Raw genomic sequence first — 25,038 nt, forward strand, 5'->3', positions numbered from 1 at the left:
AAAATATTGTGTATGTCAAGGTTATTAATGACTATAAATGCATTTGTTAGCCGGAATATATGATGTAACATGTTGAATGATCCACACTAATCATCGTACATCAAATTTTGAATAATAAATTTTCATGATCATCAAAACTTCAATCTTTCAGAAATTTTAAGAACGGTGTGTTGTTTACCATATGTTTTCATTAAGAATAATTGTCAAACGACAAATACATAAATTACTATAGATTACAGTTTTTTTGTATTAAACACATACTGAACGTTTTTCTACTATTACATTGTATTTACTATTTACGTTTCGCCATTCAAATCTTAATACGTTTTTACATAATGATTGCTTTTACAGTTTGGGATGATCATATATATGCAATAATAATTTGACTACTCTTTTGTTCCCTTTTAGAACAGTATTAAATTAGCCATTTTTAATTTGTTGTTAACAGATACACATACAAACTGTTACTAAAATTAGTTGTTAAAATTATTCTACATTATGTTTCCACTGAAGCTGCACTTTTAAAAAAAGTACTTTTTTCATTTTCATAACAAGGTTTGTTTTTTATAATAATAATAACAAAAAAATCATAACTACAATAATAAAACTGAAACACAACAACAGCAATTACAACAACAGCACCCCAATAAATTGAGATTTAGAAGTTTTGTTCTTTTAAAAAACCTTTGAATAATCAATGAAAACAAGCATGATCCTTGGGTCGAGAGGCAGACACCTTAACTATTAGCCCACCACTCCTCCTAGCAAAATTGTGTGTTGATTGTGGATATCAACAGCAATTCTTGAAAATTCTTGAAAATTGACAGCAGTACGTACTACAGTTTCAGTTCTAGCTACAATTATTAACGCCACACAATTATGTAAAAGGATAAATAATGAAAATATACAGGAATAAAAACAATTGTTACAGTTTTGTTTTCAATTTACGAATAAAGAGAAGAAAGTACGGATATTAAAACGCAAACGTAATATATATATATATATATATATATATATATATATATATATATATATATATATATATATATATATATATATATATATATATATATATATATATATATATATATATATATATATATATATATATATATACAGGAATCACACTCCTTTGCTATCCACTTAAAATGTTTACATATTTTATCATATGCAACATATAGGTTTTCATATACACACAAGCCATCACAGACTATATATCATATGTATGGCAAATAAAAATGTTTTGATATATAAGGCCGTTTCTTTATCCAAGAAAGTCAACAGCAACGAAAGACTCGTTGCCTGTTTTTCTATCCTTTGCTTGAACAACTATTTCTGTTCCGCTGAATGTGAAGGCAACTAAAACCTCCCGATCCAATGCCCCGTCATGATCGTCTAAGTCAATCTGCAACGTACCAATATGAATACACCCCTCGTCTGTGTAAATCGGGTTTGGTTTGTCTGATGCACACACAGAAAATGACATCTGTTTCTGGGATTTATATTGAGGACTGTAGGTACGCCAAACTTGTGGTTCCCCAACTTTAACCTTTTGATCTATTTCGGCATGTTTGCTAAAGACCTTCTGACATACCATGCCGTTGTCCGTAATGATACATTTACTTGGTGGGTGACGTCCCAGTACGAACTTCTCAAATGTCTCAATCCCATATGTATGTCTTAGAACACGTTCAATAATGACTTTTGGCAAGTGGCCAAAAATGGTTGCTCCTTTAAGAACGCAGGTTGAGGCTTCTTCGGGAACAATTACATCTATTTCTTTAAATGCTGACTTCACGGCATTCTGTAAAACTAGACACTCAGAAAATCCACCAACCATTAAAATTGCCGAAATATTAACATATCTTGATGTCAAAATACTTTTTATCATGTGCACTGTGCTTTCGACAGATGTTCTGAACCATGATCTAGCAAGTTCTGGTGAAAATGTTATTTTGTCTTTGACAATTTTAATGTCATTGTCATATTTTGAATTTTTCAGAGCATTGGCTAATATTTCGTTACTGACAAGTTTATACCTTTTTGCAAGCGAGGAAGGAAGTTTAATTCTTAATGGTGAATTTGAAGATGTAGTTATCGTTCTTTTCCTGACCTCAAATTCTCTCCAGACATCAAGCCAGTCATCTGTATTGTCTCGTTTAAAATCCTCGTAAACATCTCTTGAGACTAAAGTGACTAATAAACTCTCGAATTCCTTATCAACGATAGTGCCACCCCATCCGCTTCCACTAGCTGCATGTATTTCCTTTATATTGTTATCATTATCTACCTCATGTACTGTTATATCAATCGTTCCACCTTAAAATTGATCATACAAATATTGCATTATATAAAAAATATTTGTCAGTTTTAAGAAGGGTAAAAAGGTCTATTTTGTATTAAAAGAAAAAGCGAACATTAACAACGATGTCAAGGTATGATTTTCAACGATTTTTCCTCAATTTTTATAATATATGTTTTACAGGAAACAAACCAATCAAGTGGCTCTTGTTACATAATCTTTAATCTTAAGTATTTAATTTAAAGATTAAATTTAATTTACAATGCTAATTTATTTGTATTAAATAATTAAATAAATAATTGTATTATTTGACAATTTGAGATATAAAATGGGATGACAACTTATTTTTTATCAGAATTCTTAAATCTTTGTAGGTATGAGACACTGCATTGGGAAGTGATGTCAAATGAAAATAATCTTCGGAAATATTTGTTATTGTCCTTTAATTAAAAAGAAATTAATCCATTGTCTGGAAAGAAGGATAAAACTATTTCATTGATAAAATTATTTAACCCTGTTGTAACAATGACAACAATAATGTAAGCTTAGCAAAGCATGTACTTTAAACAATTTTGTTACAATATATTTTTATTTACATACCACCCGCATCTAGGACCAGATACTGTGCTCCGATTGATAACGAGGAAATGTTGACACCCGTGTCGGAAGTTGTAGCTTCTATTGGTAAGTAACGACAAAACATCGATGCAGCTTCTGGTTCCAAAGCTATTGTTAGTCTTTTACTCTGTATACCAGTCTTTAAGATATTTCTACACTTATTTCCATTTAATTCTATACTACATGGCATTTTCACTCCATCACCAGAAGCGAAATATAGCCACATTCCCAATAAAACAATAGCCTATTTTTTTCCAATTGAAAAAGCCAACAGCAGCAGAATAAATCTGTTATATTTTTTTTAGGGAAAATGTACACTTTTGAATGGGTTCTTTGCAACAAGTTATATAATCATAGACATTTTATTAAGTTAAGTGTCATGAATAAGTTGGATTTTTAACTTTTTAAGATTTTGCAAATTTCCAAAAATGTTGAATTCTTTTACCGAAAAGTTGCTGATAAGGTCCTATATTATTAGTTCTTATGATAAGTAATACTATATTTTATTTTATTACACACTTTTTAAAAAGGAACATAAAATATAAAATGATGAGGTACTATTTATATTATCACTTTGAAAGTAGTCTATCATAAAATGCAAAAATAAATTTATTGTTAAAAAGTGCTTGTAAAAAAACTACTACCACTACCACCACCACGACGACTACGACTACAACTACCACTACGACTACCACTACCACTACCACTACTATAACTACTACTACTCCTACTACTACTACTACTACCTTAAATGAGCAAATTTTCTTTTTGAATTTAAATAACTACCATTATTGCAGCTTCCCTCATAAACTGTTTTGATCCATCCGTCCAAATAGCAGGCACTGTTAACACCCAGTGTATATCATCCAAACTGATGTTTCCAGTATGTTTGTTGCACAACATACCTAGCAAGACGTCTTTGAGAAACTTGATGCCCATTGCAAAAACGTCCATAGCACGCAGCGATCTGTTCATTGCGTCTTCTAGTGTCATGTTTCTATCTAGCTTCTATAATAATACAACAAGTTTACGCGAAGAATGATGAATTGTATTCTCGAAGACAAAACATACGTATCACGTAAAATAAAAATAGGCTATTGAAATACATGTCTTCATATCACCATGGTGACGCTAAGCATTTAGCCTACAATAACAAGGTATTTTTATATAATTTCTATAGAGGATTAATTATTATAATTAAAGTTGAAGAACATGATTCTTTTGTAGAAAATTCTATTGATGTGTAGACTAACAGTTAAAAATAATCTTAAAAAGTTAACATTTATATAACCTTCCCAAGCTTCATGTTTAACGACATCTTAAAACGTTCAAAATAAAAGTAATCCTTATGCTCATCATTTGCTGCTAAATTTTCATATTCATCTTCAGCTTCATATCCGAAAGCTTTGACTGTTTTTCCATCTGGTTCTATTAGAATACTCGTAGGAGTCTTAACTGTTATGCCAGTGCCCGAGTTCCACTTTTTCGTAAATGCCTTTGCCGGATCTGCGTCGAAGTTTGCACGAAGAGAATAAGCACAACCAGAGTAAGTAGTACCAAAATCAATTGCAGCTACAATAGCTGAATCACGGGCCTAGAAGCAGAGAAAGAATAAATTGATATTGTTTCCTTTAAGTTAACGTTTAACAGACTCAGATGAAGTTTTATACATAACAGACTGGAAATAATTCGAGATTTATGTATCATTTGATGTTGGTTTTGACAAAACGATTGTGTGAAAAATCATTTCCTCAGTTGTTTTTAAGAATAGTTATTTTAATTGGAATTTGACAATGAACAATAAACGCTTCACACTTTTTTATGTAACTCAGAGTGAATTTCTACATTATATTTTGCAAATATAGTACACTCCTCTTCCCCAAAGCTCAATTGGGAAATCTTCAGATATTTCTCCAATGGTTGCTAGTTCGATCCACAAACAGGTGTAAATACTCCGTGACAATTTTTGTCTCGCATTTTGCACAGGCTTTCTATATATCCGTCATTTAACTGCGTTGTTCGTTTAAGACAATCGGCCACACGTTCGGTTTCATTGTGAGGTATACCGTGCATACGATTTAGTTATTCGTGAAAATGAACGGAGTTGCAGCAATCTTATTGTCTTTGAGAAAATGGAGTTCCAATTGCAATGGACACGTCCGTCAATTTCCAAATGATAGATCAAAGGTAATAGTTTATATTGAAATCCAGTCTAGTGGTCCATTTTCTCTCGCTGCTGATTCAGAAATAATGTGGGATAAGAAATCGGTCACATGTAGGAAATTGGAAATTACTAATAAATTTTTAAGAAAAACGGGTAAGGTTGACCAACCGCCGAGGTTTTACCCAATGTAATTAATCAGTTTTGTTTCTTTCTCATTTCCGATTTAAAAACTTAAAAATCATTATAAGAACTTCAACCATGTCAAATCTGGTATGATATAAGTACATGTATCACAATTTAGAAAAAGGTATGATACTATTAAAAGTATCTTAAAAAGCGATAAATGAAAAAAAATTACATTTCTTATAAATAAAGTATAGATTCATATTGCTAAGTTCGTCTAGAAAGTTTCCATGAGTATTTACAGTATCGGTACGTTGATTCCCCTTCATATAAGCTTTAAAAATACTTAAGCAAATGATTTTAAAAATCAAATCAAATCGTCAAAGAGTTGCTTACTGCATTATATTACTATTGCTATAACCTAGTACAATATTTTGGAGATTAAAAATATTTTACAGATTCCAATCGATTTAAAGGTTTCAATAATTCGTTTAGAGAAAACATCTAGCGATCGGCTCTGATGAAAGAAATGTTCAGTGCAATAGCATTAAACGCAGTTTGTATTCTTGTATAATTTTCATTCGCGATTGTTATCCTCTGTCGGTATTTTATTGTGAATAAGTTTATAATAGAAATGTTTATGTATATATTTCGATTCGTCATTTTATACTTAGGTCCACTTTATACAACGGAAGGTTATATTCAAGTATTATACCCAATAAGCGATGAATGTATGAATTTTCTGCTTTATTGTTGAGAATGTTTTAAGTTGTTTGATTCAGTTTGATTCTTTCATGAGTAGAGGTGGAAAGTCAGTTTTAACCCTAGTTGTGATTGATTTGTTGGGATTTTAAGTTGTTAAATTTCTAGAGTTGTGTTCTAGCTTTTCGTAGCGTGTAAATTTTAGATAGCCAAACTAAGTAATAAGATGTTCACAGATAGATAAAATTATTTATAAAAATAATGTCGGGAGTTTATCCAATAAAATAAAAATGAAGACTGTTTGTCACATAAAATCTGTTCATTACCCCAAATTTCCTCCTTACGTATATCAATGAAGTGTCTTGGCTAATTATTATAAATATTCTTAAATAAAACCATTGTTTCATAAGTTCGTTATAGAAATAAGATAAAGTATGATAATACTTGTTTGGTAATCTTTAGGCATATTTTATGTTCAAGTTATAAACAAGGACATTCTTGCCGAATTTATTTTAGAAAAAAAAAACTTTTGAAAGAAGAGATTTTACAAATTTGATTTAATCATAGTGCAAAACTGTCAAGTCAATCATGTTTAAATGTATTTCTTTTCATATTTTCAAGTTTATTGTACGAAAAGTGTATATATATATGTATTATAATATAAATATGAATAATAAATTGAGTTTCTTTCTGTAAAATCAAATTGATTGGATTAAGAAGTTAAATGTTGGAAGCTTATTTTATGATAATGACTCGGCTTTCTTTTCTCCCATGTATAATCAATAATAATAAGTGTTTATTGTTGTTTAGTTTATTTTTCAATTCCAAACTTAACTATTCACGTTTTTTGTTATTTATGCCAAAGAACACGCCTTTAGCTTTCATTTATTTTCTCCCCATTTAATTTTAGATAATTTAAAATTCGCAAATTTATCCCTTATCTTTCAAATTAAGTTGAAGATAAAAACGCAAAAGTTTATAATGCATTCTGTGCATTTTAAAACCATCGTGGTATTGTCGGCTTGTTGCGAAATTTGCATCGTTTATTTGTTATTTAGAAGCTATCGACGTCATTTTTCTCTCGATTTAATTTTGGTAAGACATTGGCAACGATAATAAAAATCAATGATATTCCACACCCCTGTCTGAGACCATGTGTTAGATTTTTATTTATATCACACCAAAAAAGCTAAATAAACATTGCTTAAAAGTTAAATTTTAAATGAGTAATAACTGAAAAATCTAATCTAACTCGATCGAAAGCCTTTCTGTAATCTAAAAAGGCAGAACGTTTCCATCAATGTTATGTTTTCCACAATAGGTAGTAAAGTCTATATTTGTGGCATATAATTGCCAATAAAAAAGTTTTATGTAACCTTCTTGATTGCTGTCTATATGATGTTCGGAAGTACTTTTGTAACCTAATCGCGAGAATTATAGTTAAAAATTTATAGTCGTTTATAGCAATGATATATATGAGAAGCCAGTTGTCAAAAAACCTACCTTGTCAATTTTTTCAATCTGACCCAAACCAAGACCAATTATAACTGCTCCTTTCAACGCCGCTTCTGTGTTTTTGTCATAAAATACAACGTTCTTGTTAACAAATTTCGTTTTAACACCATTCTTCAACATCGGTTGCTTCGCGAATTCTCCAAAGACAACAATTTCATCAATATCAGCTAAAGTGGGTATGACGGAGATGATCTGTTGTACGGATGGATCAATAACTTTTTTTATCAGTTCTGCGGGAAAATATACTTTATCACATGTTATCGAAATGCCTTCAATTGATTCATTTCCTGGAGAGAATTTGTGTAAAGTAATATCTTTCTTTAAACTATTCAAAAATGAATAATGAAATTTAAGTCTAAAAACATCTGATGTGCAAAGATCAAACGTGAGTGCTTTTCTCAGGAAATCAATTTTCAACTCCGACCAGTCTTGTTTTGAATGTGTTTTAAATGATGTACACAAACACTCTCCAAATATGTCGGTACAAAACTTCTTGAATGCTTTCTTTAACAATCTGTTGCCCGCTTCTTTGTATTCAACACCTTTATATTCTTTGATTATTCCCAGATCAGGCGACTCATGTACTGCAATGGTTGTAAAATAACCTAAAAATATGCAATGTATTTTTATACTTAACCATATAAAAATCGTTCTGCAAATAGCAAATGTCAAAAAGTATATTTCTAAAACTGGAAACAAAACAACATGAACAAAGAATCGTTTAATGTATATTTCAAAAAAATAATTCGAAATATGATCAGATTTAGTCCCCGAGTTTAAAAATTTTAAAGATGATACATAAACGCATAAACGAGAATTTAAACAAAAACATTGGGAAAAATAAGTTACTAAAAATAAATATTATAAAGGAAAAGGGAAGGTCCCTCGTGATAATGAATATATAATTTTGGATCTATTAAAAAATATGTATTTCTATTCCTACTTCCGGCATTGATAATCATAAATTTCTTTCCGATGCTAGATGTCTTGTAATGTGTTTCTTTCTGGTGAAACAAAGATACTGCGTCTATCTCAGTTACAACAATTAGCTGTTTCATATTTATTCCAGCCTATAAATAAACATTGTAGATATGCCTAAAAAAATCGAGACAGATTTCAGTGTAGAAATGTTTATTGGACATGTTATAAAGCTTTTGTTCGGCAAAATAAAACTTTTCGGAAATTTGAAATTTGTCCGGCAAATTGCAAAAAGACAAGAAAATGAAAAGGCTCTTGTTTTTGTTTGACTCTTTCCTTGAAATCACGTAACAAAAATAATAATCTGAAAAATATAAAGATTTTAATAAACATATCTATTTTAATAAACATAAACATACTATCAATTGATTTATATTTTGTGTGTAAAATAAATGCAAAGATTTACAAGTTAATCATATAAATGCAATTAGTTAATTCATTAGCAACCACACCAATCACAGGAAAAAAATACTTAGAGTAAGTTCTATGGACATATAGTTCATAAGATATAGCCCGACTTGCAATGATGCATTTCAGGTTATGCGCTTTCATAATTTCATAATTATTGTTCCTTATCCCAGTGCTGGATAAAATAGACGCAAAAAAGAAAAATCGTCATATCTGTGCAATACATAATTTATCAACTGTTTGAAATGCCATCCATTTATGATAATAAACATGTTTGTCAATAATCGGAACCTCCTCAGCTATAATGACCTCGAAGTTAAAACGGATTGAAAATAGTTATACCACGTGGTTTCAGATGTAAACAAAAACAGAAAGTGTAATCCTACATAATGTAACACGAATGTATATATTTGGCATCTTAACGAAGAAAAGGTCTATTTCGGTACTATTCGGCTTAAGCAGAATTACATCCAGCACATTCTAAGAACAGGTTAAATCACCAGAGCCTGCAACATTTTTCGTTTTCCATTTCCTACAATTAAGATATGTGATATTGTCCTGTTGACCTTCTTAAAACTGATAATTATCTGCTGTTTTAGTAAATATTTACATTGCCCCTAGGGGCACCTGTGTCAATAAATACAATGATAGAAAAACATATCACTGTAACTTTTACTCTTTAAAACTGCATTGTCAAAAGCTTGGCTATTTGACACGTGACATTGCTTACTTGACTTCTATAAAAGTTTTATCATGACCCTGGGTAAAATTTTCACCATCTTTGAGGTTTCGTAAATTAATCTTATTTCTTTATAAAGATTTCTTGAGATTTTTCACTACTTAATTATGAAAACAGTATTTGATATAAATGCCTTAATTTGAAGTTTTCTACAAAACCTTAATAAGCAATTATCTTAAAACTAAAATAATCTTGACCTCCGGATCACATGTCTTATGTTGACTGACGTATAAGAAACACATTTAATCTTTTTGTAGAAAACTACAATGTCCAGAGCGTATTTATGTTGCCTAGTAGATCTCTTCAAAGAATTAATAATCATACACAAGGATGACAAATTCTTCAAATTTCGGGTCGATAACGAATTTATAATCGTGTTTCGTGAAAGGTCTATTCACTAATTAAAAAAATATTTTTGAATACTCAGGCAAAATGTTATTCGAGCGTATAGTACCCCTCCGAAGCGCGGCTAATCTTGTTAATTTTATTCTGTTGTGATATGTCGTAAATATTGGCTTGCTTAATCAATTTTCCATACTTTGTTTATCTTAAAATAAACAAGTGATAACTTTGTTTTATGCTATACATATAAACAACTGTTCATGAATAATATCACTTTAGTTAAAAGTTTGTGTATTACTAAGAAAAAACATGTAGAAAATAATTTCTCTTTTCGTTATAAAGAAACCGATACTAAAATTAAATATAGTTTGTTTATGCTCTATCAAAAACAAAGTTTAATTAAAAATGAAAACGACAGACCTCAAGAGCGGCGTTCCTCATAAAATCAATTGCCCCAATTTCTTGAAATATTTCTGGTACAATAATAACATAGAGTTTGTCGCCTTCCAATAAAAGCGGACACAGTCTTTGACTTTCTCTTTTGAAGAATTCTACAACAAGTGTGAATACTTTTAAGGCAGGAAGTGTTTTTCCATTTTTTGCTTTCAGATGAAGATCGCTGTTCTAAAAAGAAATGTTATAAACATCAACAGGTTATTTACTTGCCAATCAATGCATTCCTTAGGACTAATATAACCAATAGTGATATACAGTACAGAAATTTTGAGCCAATTTCATTCGTCGTATATGTGTAACAATTAATTGAATTATACAAATAACATGCATCTACGAATTTAAACAACAATTAACTAAGCTAAATTTTGTTCATACTTGCTTCAATGGCACTAAAAATAACATACCGTGTCACAGAGTCTGTACTTATGGAAATGTCGCGTTTTAAATTATTTATTCAAGAAGTTAATTAAATGTTGTAGAATTTAGATCAGGTATAATTAATATATAATTGATTGTATAGGAAGATATGCACTTACAATTTTTGAATCAACCAGTACTAAGCAATGAGTACAAAGTTTAAAACAAGAGGGCCATGATGGCCCTTATATCGTTCCCTGATTATGAAGGCTCAGTCCCATTTTATTTGTGACCTAGCTTTAACTAAAACTATCACTAAATGTGTTAAATACACCCGCAAGACTGTTTTGGAAATGAGGAAATTACTAGTAAATGAATACCTTGTAAAAGAATTTGAATAGAGTTATGGTTGTCGGTAATTAAAGATAGTTGTGGTTCTTGTACGTTGCATTTCCTTTTACTGTGGTTGACCATATATATAAAAAGTCATCTCAACATACAAAATTACACCACTGTTCTAAATTTCAAGTCTGTACATACAAACAAGAAAGTATGTCAAGCAATATCAAAGATATCAAAAGTAGGCCAGTTGTTTTCAAAATTTAATTCAGGATAGCAAATTGCACCCCTTGTCAATAGTTTAAGTCTGTACAGCAAAAAACGAAAACCTAGGTCAAACGATATCATTAATATAATAAGTATGTCAGTGGATATCAAAATTCAATTTGGCATCGGTCTGTACATCAAAACACAAGAAAGTAGGTAAAATTGTTTCAATAATCCCAATAACAGCTCAACTGTTTTCAAAATTGAATTACGCACTTGAAACAGATAACGGGTTAAAATGAAAAAAAAACTATGACAATCAATAAATAAAAAATGTAAGTCAGGTACAATAAACAAATTTAATTTTTCTTTCGGCCTTTTTTTATTTTCCAGGAGTATTTTCTACACTGACCTAAAACTGATCTTGCAACAATATTATTACTATGATGTAATAGTATCTAAATATAAAATGCTTAAAGTTAGATTCCCAAATAGAATATGATTTTATTTTATTGTTACATTGTTACAAGTTCTTTAGGTGTTATGCTACATACAAAATATCTTGGGTTTAGACATTATTTTCATGGAAGAGTTCTATAATTTCCCTAGATACCAGCTCTAGGCCAGGAGAAGATTAGTAAATTTATACTTTATGTATAAAATGGAAATCGATGAACCCCGGGGCGGGGCATTTTTGACCAAAGTGCTTTAATTTGAACAATCGTGATAAGGGTCTTCTACACAATGTTCCATGCCTAATATCTAGCCTTTTTCGAAACAGAGAAGATGATTCTTTAAAGTTTTTACTATATACATATAAGGAAAATCAATGACTCCTGGGACGAAACAAATTTTGATCCCAGGTTTATGATTTGAACCATTTTTGTTTTGTTTTCACCAGATGAGGCAAAACACATAAAATATCTTAGCTCAAAGCCTTGCACTTTCAGAGGAGATTTTAAAGTTGTACTACATACATATAAGAAAAATCAATGACCCCCTGGGGCGAGTCTAATTCAGGGCTATATTTGAACATTTTTGTAGATGATGCTACACACAAAATATCTAAGCTATACCTTGCACTTTCAGAGATGAATTTTATTGATATCTACTGAAAAATCCTTTTAAGCTCTCCTGACCCACATGTTCAATTGAACAGAACCATTTGAACAAATTTAATAGAGCTTCATGCAAGGACAATCCTCATCAAATTTTGCTTAGTGTTTTCTGAGAAGAAGTTGTTTGCATAAAATTTTTACTTCGGGCGCATGGACGCACTAACAAATTGTAATCTCAAAAAGACACATTGAGCGCTTTGTTTGCCCATGACAGGGTTTATACCAACACGACAATGCTGACACAATAACCACTCGACCATGTCGCTTGATTACAGTATGGGCTCAAAATTTAAAAAAGGCTTTCATTTTAAAACACAAAAAAACAAACACACATGTTCTATCTTTGTCAGTCATATAAAAGACATGTATCTTTAATACGCGAATACGGGTAATTGTTTTCATAGATTTAAATAACTACTATGACGTGATTCCTTTGTTCTGACCGTACTGTAGTTTTAATACAGTACAGGTAGGTGTCCAATATTAATGTGTAAGTCCAATATTGCGCATTTTGCATAATTTTACGAAAAGAACAATAGTTGTTATCTTGCTCATTTAACGAATCATTATTCCAAGCCTACTGATTTTCGATTTGTCAAATTTTTAACATCTTATCACTGTTTACGCTTTCCAAGTGACAGATTTTTATGGGATTGTTTATTTCTTGTCTATTGTCCGTTTTTTTTCTTTCTTTTTGTTTTAAATATACGTTTACATGACAATCATACTTGATTTGCTTAATTGTATGTACGTTATGTTCCAGTAAGGTCAACTTTTCAAGTAAGTGTAATGGTCGGCTTTTCAAATAAATACAAAAGAGAAAATGAATACATCTATTTGAAACAAAAGCGGCTATATTTGACATCGTATATATAGAAACGATTCCAGACTCCTGTGGTATGACATATACCAATTCAAAAATAAGAAAATATCATTTCGTTGCGTAAATATCCAAAATTCACACTAATGGCAATTCTGACACAACATTTTACATCCTTGATAGTTGTAATAAAGTAAGAAAAATATCATTTAAACACTAAATGGTCAGTATAAATTCTTCTTCAATCATTCAAAATATCCGAGATTCAACACAAATTTGAAAACATTTCATTTTTATTATTTCTTGTAAAATCTCCAATGTAAATTGATGTATATTGTATGTGTGTTAAGTTGAACATTTTGTGTAACTGGTATATTTTGTGTATATCATTGTGTTCATGTCATATTTCAAAACACGAAAATTTCATGCTACCGACATTTTGTTATTCAAAAGGCTACCTATAGGGTTTTGCAAGTAAGAAAAAGATAATTGCTAAAACATTAATATTGCACATTTCTAGCACAAAAATACATTATTTCTAAATTTTCGATTGATAACATGATATTTGATAGTAAATGTAATAATTTAAGTAAGATATAAGCCTCAAACTGATCAATAAGTAAAATATTGAATTTCCTTCGGCGCTACGCGCCTCATGAAATTCAATATTTTACACATTGAACAGTTTTCGGCTTATATCTACTTCATAAACAACTATACACAATATTGGCATTTAAAGCACATGTCTATGACAAAGGATCTAATAAACTAGAGTAAAAAGTTGTTAACTACTTTGGAAATATACAAACAAAACATTGTACCTCCTTAAATGATTTCACCAACTTTATCGAAATATCTTTGAAGAAATAATATTGATTGTATCTGTTTGTCAGTTCGAGTTCACAATATTCCGCGTCGTATCCATAACAGTACAATGTTTTGCCATCCGGTTTAATGATAACATTCAATGGCGCTGATATTGTTTCAACACCAGAGTTTTGCCATAGCTTGCAGAACATATTTATCGAATCTTCATTAACATCTTTTCTCAAACAGAGTGCCAGTCTTGATGTCTCCATATTGAACTCTATTGCCACTGCAATTATTGCCTAGAATTAACAAACACACACACACACATCACACACATATTGTAGAACAAGTTGATAATATGTTTACTGACCTTGAGACTGACAATTTGACTGATTCTTGACAAACATAAAATACAAATTTAGGCATATTTCTACATTCAAACTCTGTTACAATAACATTTTAGTTTAGCTAATAATTTCGTTTAAATGCCATCGGTATTTCAGACATCTTATTTTTTTAATTCAATTTGCATATTTACATGATTAGTAAAAAGTGGGCAAAATATTATTCACAAACCCTTGTATTATTTTGTTTTTATTTAAATACTGATTTAATGTTTAAATTCAAATATATCCAAAATTAACTACCTTTCTTGAGTGTGATAGTACATCCTGTTTCATATGCTGTCTAAATTCTCTCCCTTTCTCCATTTTCAATCTTAAAAATAATATTGAACCGTTTTATGTTGATATAAACAGTCAAATGATATCAAAACATGTCTGTGTTGTACATATAGTTACTATAATTATATATCCTTTAATGATATCTTAAAGGGTCTCCAATGATGTATTTCGACAAGGCAAGACTTAAAAATTTAAAATTTCGTCCCGAGATTCATGAACCGTTTGATTTAGGCTTGAAAACTTTTAGAACGAAATTATTAGATTATTCTTATCTCACTCTGATTTTCGAAAATGATAGTTTTTTACTTTTTATTGTGAAGAATGAGTAAATAAGAAAAACAACACTTACAAATTTAAGTCATTTTTTATAATTTATGGTCGAGTTTTGTAATGTCTCAGTTATTTAATTGACTTGAATATTGTAGTTTACTGGGACAAATATTTTGTACGCATTGGCAATCGGACAGCTTAAGAGTTCATAGAGTTATATCTTTATGTTATGTAAAATTGCGATTATTTGATTACTACTAAGATTTTCAATTTAATTTTGAATTGAATTTTAATTCAATTAATACTAGCCAAACAGTATCAATATGACATTTCATATACATTTTTAACTTAAATATTGCGGGGGAGTCAATATTACAGTAAATTCTTAAATAGAGTTCTCCACAGCAATTCATTCATACAAGTTTTGACTCAGTTCAATCTTAATCTAATCTTTAATTAATAAACATTTTTTCCCTGTAATCTGAAAGGTTAACATCATGTTCATAAGTAGATTAATAAAATGTATATTTTATTTTGTTTCTTTAAATAGTTAGGTTTCAAGCAACGTGTCATGCTGTAAACAAAACACGAACACTCAAAGATATAATGAAATTCATCACCAATGGATGTATCAAACAATGTTTGTTTCTGTTTTGTGTATGATTCTCAAAATTTAAAACAAAATAAAAGAAAAGGATAAAGGATTACATACGTCAAATATTATTGGGCAGTATTCTAGGACAATCATGTTAAATACATTTTACGAACACACATTATTATTGACGGAGCTAACATTTTTACATGTCACCGACTGGCGTAGATCTCCCTTTGTTGTACCATTTAAATAGACATATAACAATACTTTAAAAAATCAACAAACTTAAACTCAAAATTGTTCACATTTCCATCTCGGTTATTTCGTCTGAAACAGATAATTGCATCATGGAAACAATTCATATCTGACTAAATATCATACAGAAAATCATTCAGTCCATTTTCATGGAACATCAAAATCTAAATCTGTACAGTCATGTAATCATTTAGTTCTACTATTCAAATCACCAAGATACAAAGGTGTGTATTTATTTTCGAGAAAAAACTTAATATCGTCTTGTATTTCAGAAAAAGTGTCATCAATCTGATACTCTGGAATTTTCAGGTGGCACATATACTACCACAATTAAAATGTCCCTTATTTAAGATAAATTATTTAATTAGCAGAACCTGATTACATGTTTACTTTAACCCTCTATGACATGAACAAATGTTTTTAAATAAAATTTTACAGCAGAGTCAATAGCGCCTGATTTCCCTTTCGATATCTCTTTTCTATGTTTAAAGTAAACATCATAGTTTTCTATACTATCTGTTTTCGTTTCTTGAAAACCAATTATTTCAATGTTATTAAAATATCGTAAAATTCTGGGTATATCTGTTTTTGTGTTATACCACATTTAAAGACATAATATTGATTGTTCTAAACATTTCGCTATTCCTTTTATTGTAAAATTCTAAATAAAAATATTATCACGCCGTTTTTTTACGTGGTTATAACTACTAATATTTTCAGTAAAGATATTCTGTATTGAAGTTTATCCATGGCTGTCTAATTGTGCGGTGTTCGACTGCATGGCTGACTGAGCGACATTATTGTTATATAAAGGTTGATTTCCGAAATGCACAGAGTTTTCATGACTCTTTGACCACTCTGATTGAAAACGTGCTCATACAGAGTTGTCACGTGATCTCTAGTTTAACGCTTCTTCAAATGGAGGGATTTGCCCGATCAACATATCATACGGAACGGTACGTTCCGTACGGAGTCTAAGGTTCATTTTAGTGTGTAGATTTATGTAGATATGTAATTTGTCACAGCTGTTACCAATTGGTTGTGTAGATTTTACATAAACCTAACATATGGAAAATATGCAAAGCAAAGACGACACTGCTGTAAGATCAAACACTAAAAAAAAAGATAACAAGAGGGCCATAATTGCCATAAACGATCATCTGACATAAGTTGCCTGCTTAAAAAAATAAGGAGACCTAGTGTTTGACCCAACACGACATAGATTCGAACTTCTATAAACATTTTGAAATTAGAAGTTTCATTACGATACACAAATAAATTTGACGTCCAGAATGTTAGCAAGTTTTTCCTTAGATTTGACCTGATGACTTAGTTCAGGTTTGAACTTAGCAATCATAAATATTAATATTCTGAATAAGTTCCATGATCTCGACAGTGTTAACAACCCTTTCCTTTTATTTGACCTGGTGACCTGGTCTTTTTATCGCATATGACCCATATTAAAACTTGACCGAGGGATTATCAAGACAAACATTCTGACCAAGTTTCACAAAAATATATTCATAAATGTGACTATTAGAGTGTTAACAAAATTGTTGACGGACGGGTAGACGACGAACGAAAGGAGACCACAAAAGCTCTCTCTGTCAATATCTGATATGTGAGCTAAAAAGTGCTTACCGTAACATTTGATATAAAACTTGAACCAAACTAAAAGGCTTAGTGTACTTGCACAAAACAAAAAAGACAAGTTATAATATGTGCATCCAATACAAAATTGTACAGGGGTTTACAGCTTATATCTTAAATCAAGTATATACTTTTTTCATGGAGAGTATGATGTGATATGCACCTGAAATATAATATTTTTCAATAGTTTGTTTTCATGTGCACGTCACATCATAAAAAATTCACCACCAGAAAAGTCCATACTAGCACAACCTTATTGATAAGGTCTGATACTTAATCGTATACCGTAAAAATAAGACTGTGTCATGAAAATAATAAAATGGTGTCTACTTGGCATATAAACAAATCAGTAATTAGCAAATAAGCAAGTAAGCAAGTAGGAAATTGGCAAATAAGCAAATCAGCAGCAATTAGCAATTCAGTAATTGGCAAATAAGCAAATATTGGAATGTCCCTACCGGGATTCGGTAGGGACATGCCACTTTGCTTATTTGCCAACTACTGAATTGCTTATTTTGCTTATTGCTGATTTGCCAATTTGCTTATTTGCTAATTGCTGATTTGCCAATTTGCTTATTTGCAAATTAATTTAATTGTATACTACATGTATTGTCAGGAGACACGTCCGACTCGCGAAGTTCTTGTTTGTTATGACATAAAAAAGTCTTTGTAGACTTTATTCAAAGTTCATGAACCAATATCATGTTATTATGTTTATAAAGTTTTGTTACTTATAACTTGTGACAATTATGATCAATCCATCATTACCTAGAATATAGGTAGAAAGACAGATGGATACTTTTTATTCAATTTCGAAACAAATAAATTCAGTTTAAAAATGTAGTTGTTTTTTTAATTATCTTGAGTTTCAGTTTTAACTTCACTATTCAGAGAATAGGGATGCTATTCTACCCACCAAGGCATTGGTTTTCTTGGTAACTTGTTTTCTACCATATCTCTGTTACGTTTGTTGATTCATGCATCTTACTGCAACTTTGCATAAACTTTGCGTTACAGGCATGCATACAAAGTACATGAAGAAGCTGTGCCCGTTATATACTGAATGTCAAGGTCACCTCACCAATGTATTGTACTACGAAGCCTTTGTTTTTCTGTCATATCTCTGTTACTATTGCTTATATCTAACTGTAACTTCACATAAGCATTAAATAGGCAGCATGCATACACAGTATTCAAAGAGGCTTTGTCCATTAAATGCTTTTATTCAAATCAGAGGATGTTCCTGGTTGATTATCCTGGTGTGGCTTTCTTCTTGTTCTCTTGTGTCTATCCCTGCGTTCTAAAGACTGTGCTCCATAGCCAATAACATGTATCTTCATTGCCGTTCCTCGACAACATAAACGATCACTATAAGCATGAAATTCCTATATAAAGACGTTTAATTCGCGTTTTAGATACTTAACTTATTTAAAGTAGAAGGTTGAAATCGAGAAGCAGAATATGAATTATACTTGTACACGTATTTTTAAAATTACAGATTTTATGTTTTTTATGTCTCTTAATTTTTGGTGTGGCTTATTCAAATATTGTACCGTACAATGTATGTCTAAATTTTAAAAGTTTTCCACTTTTATCCTCGCTATTTTGGACAGTAATCCAGACGTTCCATCGCTCATTCTGACCTCAACTTACTTAAAGAGCCGTCGAGATTCTGTCGCACTTCATCTAGGACGTCAGACAAATTTGTAGGATGTGAATTATAAGCCCTCAAAAGCAAAAGAAATTCCTCCTTGCCAATTTTTATAGGCTGTACACCTTTTAAGAAGTGTACCTAGAGAAAAGAAATGAGTCATAAATATTTTGATTTCAAATATTTTGATTTCAAAATATAGAATAAATAGATAAAGAGTTTATTTAAATGAATGACAAAACAAATCTATTTTTATCTGAACAAATATACAAAATTAAATTAAAAACCGTCACATAGGCATGTATTTTTACAAGTAACCATCTGTATAATTTTCTTTGTATTGTCAACACTAACGTTTTAAAATAAAGTAACATTATTATACAAGTATGTGCGTTTATATCAATATTATTTTAAACAAGAAAGAAAATTATTAATAAGTGAAATACAAGACTAACCATCATTATTTCCACCTTCCATTTTACTTTTCATGTACAATATCGACAAACATTTGTGTAACATAGCCCACGTGAATTCCGTGCAGATTTGTGCTATATATGAACGACGAATTTTACACTATTACGGTACAAAAAGATCGTAGTAGTTTATAAAGCATGGTAACAATTATATCACACTAAGAATTCAGTTAGTTCACATAACAATAAATGTAAGAATAAATTTCTATTAGACATGCGTATAAGACATACATTGCTCTTTACTATAGGTTACCATGGACAATGAATAAATCAAAACAAAACGCTCCATTTTACCGGCGTTGGTGTAGGCATCTCCATTAACGTTTGACTTATTTACATGATTTTCGATTTTATTCGACTACCGCATAACAAGATTCTAAATAAAAGGGATATACCTTTTTCAATATACGTTTTGTAATTGTTGAAGGCATTTATGGGAAGACTCCTGCCACATTTTTAGATTTGTTGATTTGTTAGAAACTCTTCGTATTTATCATATAGGCCCCAGAAACTTTCAGCAAGAAACAAGAGTTCATCTTGTGCTTATGTGGTTTCGAAAATGCTCGACGTTTATGATGTTTTCGTCATTGTTCAACATGCCCGTGCCAAAGTGACTATGGAAATAAGGTTGCTTATCCTTTCTATTTACGTCTAAAATTTTCTATTTACGTCTCAAGAAGTGTCGTTTGGCCAATTGATTTTGAGTGGTTAGCCAAGAAAGGCACCTGGAACAGAACTCTAATAGCCGTAGAAGCTAAGTATGGAACTTCTCATATTCTCATAAAATCAATAGACCTGTGTAAGACCGCCAGGAATATTTTTATTCCTGACATCGGCAGTATCACGCAATTCATTCACAAATAATAGTTCATTTATTCTTTGTCACCAAAACGATGTCCAACAGTATCATATGTTACCTTAGATCGGCACAGATTTATCATTGTCATTGCTGATTAAATTTGTCCGAATAATGACCATATAATTGCCCCAGCTCAGAAACGACGTAAACAGGGGCGTCAACCGAAAAAGTGCATTGTACATAGTCATACTTAGAAAGTTATGGAAGTTTTAAGTAATCCGGGATTCGCTTGTTTAAATTTTTGTTTGAGGCGAAATTTAACTAGGACGTTGTGTCTCATGGTCATGCATCTCACGAAAAGGTATGTGGAGTATGTAGACGATTAGTTCATTCCGGAAAGTTAACCCCCGAGATATATGTTAAAATTCAGAACAAAAACAAGCAAACAAACAAACAATCAAACAAACAAACCAATAACCCAAATAAAAACATTTTACATACCTTAAACATGAAATCTGAACTGCATTTATATATAAACTATCATCTGGAATTCAAACATGCAAGCTATAGACTAACCACCATCGATAGAAATATAATATGAAAATGTTAATCAAACCGACCGTTATCACTCATTTTAGTGATGAAATTGTGTCAAATCTATTTACACAAATTTATTTTATCAGCATAATGACGTTCTCGAGATAATAAATTATACAGGCCGAATTTAGGGGGAGCGTTAGTGATGTGCACTTTTTTCATTATCTCTTATGTACAAACTCAATCAAACAGAGCCTGCAATTGTCATTAAATGTTGTTGTGATTAATGCTTCCGAGGGTTCACATTTTTTTCAGATATTTTTGTGAAAAGGAAGCCGAATAACCTGTTATAAATCAAAGCACTGAAAGTACTGTTGGAAGGAAATTTTCATAGAAATACCTAATGCGTGTGAATTAAAAACAAAGGAATATGTGCAAGCTTCAATCTACAGCTAGCTGATTTGATGACGTAAAATGTGACGTCATTGCTTCCGTTTTTGCACTACTCATGTTCAGTGGGCTGATAACTAGTTCTTGGCCCAGGGCCCCAAACCCATAAGTTGTGACACTCATAATCAGTTGAAATCATAGGCAATTCTGTTACTAATATAGTAATAAGTGAATTAATAGATAATACTACTGCATTATGCACACAAAGAACCACTCAGTTTGACCTAAATCGGCCATGACTTATATGACTACTTCATAGGAATTCAAGACCATGCCATAAGCATTATTTAATCATAGTTAATGAAGAGACTTTTTATTTTAAACTCAAGGACAAGAAAAGCTCATCATGTGCTTACATTTGTAAGTTCAAACATAACTAATTGTGTTTTAGTATGAAATTGATGTACATGCTGTTAAAGTCATAGCAAAACAAAGAACAATGATTTAAAATAAACTTTTATTGTCAAAACTTGCATAAAAATAAAAATATATGTAATATAAAAAATAAATGATTAAATATATGGAGATAATGAAATTTAGTTTGTCAGATAAAATGTGTAAAAGGAACTCCACTGAGGTTTTTTGACATGATGAGACTGAAATTTATTTTTCTAGATTAATGTACCACTTGATGTATGTTTTGACCACTACTCTTTGAGAAAAATTTCAGATCATTTGCGCACTTCGTTTTTCAAGAATAATTATTCAAGTTGTAAAAAAATTACCCAAAATGAAAGCGTTTAAACACATATCACGCAGACCAGGCTGAGAAAAGCATAAAAAAATTGATTTTCAATTCATTTCAAAGTATATTTCTTCACTATCTGTGCATATATTTCTGTATCAAGTGCCCCGGCTCATTTCTGTAGAAATTCAAATGTTATGTTAAAGGCTTTTAAACCTCAATGGAGTGAGTCCCTTTAAATTATTGGTACATATTGAGGTGATACAAGTTATAACAATCTGAATGAAAGAAGCTTTAATGCAAACGGCCAGTAATATAGGAGGTGCTGTTTTAAGGATTTTTTACATACAAGACTGACATTATACAACAAAATATAGTCAAAAGTAGAAATGTGCCCATAGGACTTGAATGCCTGCGTTTAGAACAATGCTTATATTGAGTGGGTAATCAAAATATGTACATAATTAGACAAGCCCACTGGCAGCATATATCAAGCCTGTTGCCATTATTCAGAACTGAACCTTAAAGCTTCAGATTGGGGAGAAAGATGTATACATAAGTGAGCATTTGTGATAAATGTTATGAAAATCCAGCCATGTATATAGAAATATACTCGCATGTTTTAAGTTATTATTTGACTTTTGATCCAAAGTAGTAACCTTGATCTTTGCAACAGACACCTGATTTTTCATACTACACTCCAACTCACTAAAGACTGTTAAATTTTGTCCAGAGTTATATGAAAAATCTTTATACATTTCAAAAGCATTCAAATATTATCAGTTATAAATCAATTTTTTGCATATGATTTGGTAAGGAATGCATAATGTTGTATAAATTTTTTGGAATGTAACTGAAATCATACTTGACCTGTGTTTTGATATATTGTTGAATATACCAATTATAAATTGAATCCTTAAAAGGTGTACAAATCTTATTGGTTAGCTTACAAGAGCATTTCTGTTTTCATATTTTACTAGGTAAAGTACAAAGAAATGATATTGTTATAATTTTATGAGCCATCACATCAAACCGTGATCAATGTAATATGAAGTATGGGAAAATAAGTAACAAGAAGTGCATGTTTAACTAAAACAGAATGTATGATTCAGAGGAACACTGTAAAAATAAAGTAAATAATGTTAAAAAAAAAAAAAAAAAAAAAAAAAACATAAAAAAGTTGACCATCATTTGGACTTTCATGAGTTGGCCATGCTAATCTTAGAATAAGAACATAAATAAAATACAACATTATACAAAAGGTAGTACAAAAAATACAATGATCAAAAGTTTCAAAGTGAACACTTGTTGGTAAAATAAACAAGAATTTGTAACAGAGATACCAACGTCCCCCGCCTCAGGGAAGTTTTATATGAAGCAAAAAATTGTGCTATTTCAAAAGATTGAGGCAGGGATCTAAGGATTTTCAGTCCAAAATTATGATCAATGCTGGATCTGCAAATGCAACAATAAATTTATTAAAGAAATAAAATGAAATAGGCCTACTGAATTTCAAAATATATCATGTTAAGCTTTGCAGGGATTTTTTGGCTTATTTTATAGCCGTTATTGGGACATATTCCCAATTGAAAATAGTATATTATTTTCCCAATCCAAAGGAAAATATTCCCAATTTAAAGTTACAAAAATATAAATATTGAATAAAGAATTTTAAAATCTTTTAAATTATAAGAGCTTCTTTACTGTAATAGTGTTTAAATGTTTGAAGAAGCCATCCTAGGCAGTGATTGCTTGCATACATTTAATCACTGCAAACTTTCAGTCATACATTTTTTCCCAATTTTAACAAAATATCTCTGAAATTCCAAGTTGCATGGGTATGGGTTATGTTCCCAAAATCCTGGAAAAAATCCCTGCTTTGACCTCTAAGTGTGACCTTGGAGGTAGGGGTGCAGGTGTTGTGCATGACATATCATCTTATCATTGTGACTATTTGTGCCAAGTATTTTCCAAATCCCTTCATCTATAAAGAAGTTATGGACGGGGCATAAAATATACCATATAACAGACTTTGTTACCTTTATACCTCAAAGTGTGACCTTGACCTTGGAGGCAGGGGTGCAGATGTTGTAATTGACATATTGTCTTATTATTGTGACTATTTGTGCCAAGTTATTTCAAAATCCCTTGAACTATGAAGAAGTTCTACATTGGACACAATATATACCCTTTAAAAGACTATGTTAATTTTTTACCTCGAAATGTGACCCTGACCTTGGAGGTAGGGATGCAGGTGTTGCACTTGACACATTGTCTTATTATAGTGAATATTTGTGCCAAGTGTTTTCAAAATCCTTTGATATACAAAAAAGTTATGGACCGGACAAAAAAAATACCCTACAGACTATGTTAATCTTAGACCTCCAAGTGTGACCTTGACCTTGTAGGTTGGTGACCGATTGTTGCGCATAACACATCATCTCATTGTTGTGAACAATCCTTTCAAAGATAAGAAAGGTATAGACTGGACACGAGATATACCCTCAAATGGACAATGTTGACCTTGAATGAGCAAGTGTGACCTTGACCCTGAAGGTAAGGGTCTGGTTGTTGCACATCATCGTCTTATTATAACAAACATTTGTGCCAAGTTCTTTCAAATTCCTTCAAATTCCTTCAATAAATGACAAAGTTATGGACCGGACACGAAATATACCCTGTAACAGGCTATGCTAATATTTGACCTCCAAGTGTGACCTTGACCTTGGAGGCAGGTGACCTGTTGTTAAGCATGACACATCTTCTCATTATTGTGAGCAATTGTGGCAAGAATTTACAAAATCCCTTTAGAGATAGGGAAGACCGGACACGAGATATACTCTCAAATAGACAAGTTGACCTTGAATGAGCAAGTGCGACCTTGACCCTGGAGGTAGGGGTCTGGATGTTGACATGACTCATTGTCTTATTATAACAATCATTTCTGCCAAGTTATTTCAAATTCCTTCAATAAAAGCTTGAAGTTGATAAA

The 25,038-nt window shown here is 31.0% G+C and overlaps 1 protein-coding gene across 2 annotated transcripts; it reads right to left on the reverse strand.

Annotated features, from left to right (window-relative positions):
* Positions 1 to 1,157: 1,157 nt before the first annotated feature.
* LOC132738626 (heat shock 70 kDa protein 12B-like) lies at positions 1,158 to 21,010 on the reverse strand. 2 transcript variants are annotated; one of them, XM_060726186.1, is made up of 10 exons: positions 20,876 to 21,010; positions 14,646 to 14,715; positions 14,010 to 14,297; positions 10,312 to 10,515; positions 8,368 to 8,494; positions 7,413 to 8,029; positions 4,212 to 4,514; positions 3,707 to 3,928; positions 2,903 to 3,059; positions 1,158 to 2,319 (listed from the first exon to the last, which is right to left on the reverse strand). In XM_060726186.1, exons 2-10 carry the CDS (start codon positions 14,706 to 14,708, stop codon positions 1,265 to 1,267), a joined length of 3,036 nt encoding a protein of 1,011 aa, XP_060582169.1. In that variant the 5' UTR covers positions 14,709 to 14,715; positions 20,876 to 21,010; the 3' UTR covers positions 1,158 to 1,264. The 2 variants fall into 2 exon arrangements, with proteins under 2 accessions (XP_060582169.1, XP_060582170.1); XM_060726187.1 differs by having other exon boundaries at positions 14,010 to 14,284; positions 20,876 to 20,970.
* Between the last annotated feature and the right edge of the window lie 4,028 nt (positions 21,011 to 25,038).

This window comes from Ruditapes philippinarum, unplaced genomic scaffold (assembly GCF_026571515.1).
Source record: "Ruditapes philippinarum isolate M1 unplaced genomic scaffold, ASM2657151v2 ctg2701_1_1_1_1, whole genome shotgun sequence".
Classification (NCBI taxonomy): Eukaryota; Metazoa; Mollusca; class Bivalvia; order Venerida; family Veneridae; genus Ruditapes; species Ruditapes philippinarum.

Excerpts from the sequence above, each read along its gene's own strand:
- LOC132738626 (XM_060726186.1), bottom strand. The coding sequence starts at position 14,708 with ATGGAGAAAGGGAGAGAATTTAGACAGCATATGAAACAGGATGTACTA. Across the intron at positions 14,298-14,645 it reads TACTATCACACTCAAGAAAG|GCAATAATTGCAGTGGCAAT; the intron begins GTAGTTAATTTT and ends TGTTAATTCTAG. Across the intron at positions 8,495-10,311 it reads TGAGGAACGCCGCTCTTGAG|GCTGGAATAAATATGAAACA; the intron begins GTCTGTCGTTTT and ends GTTTATTTATAG.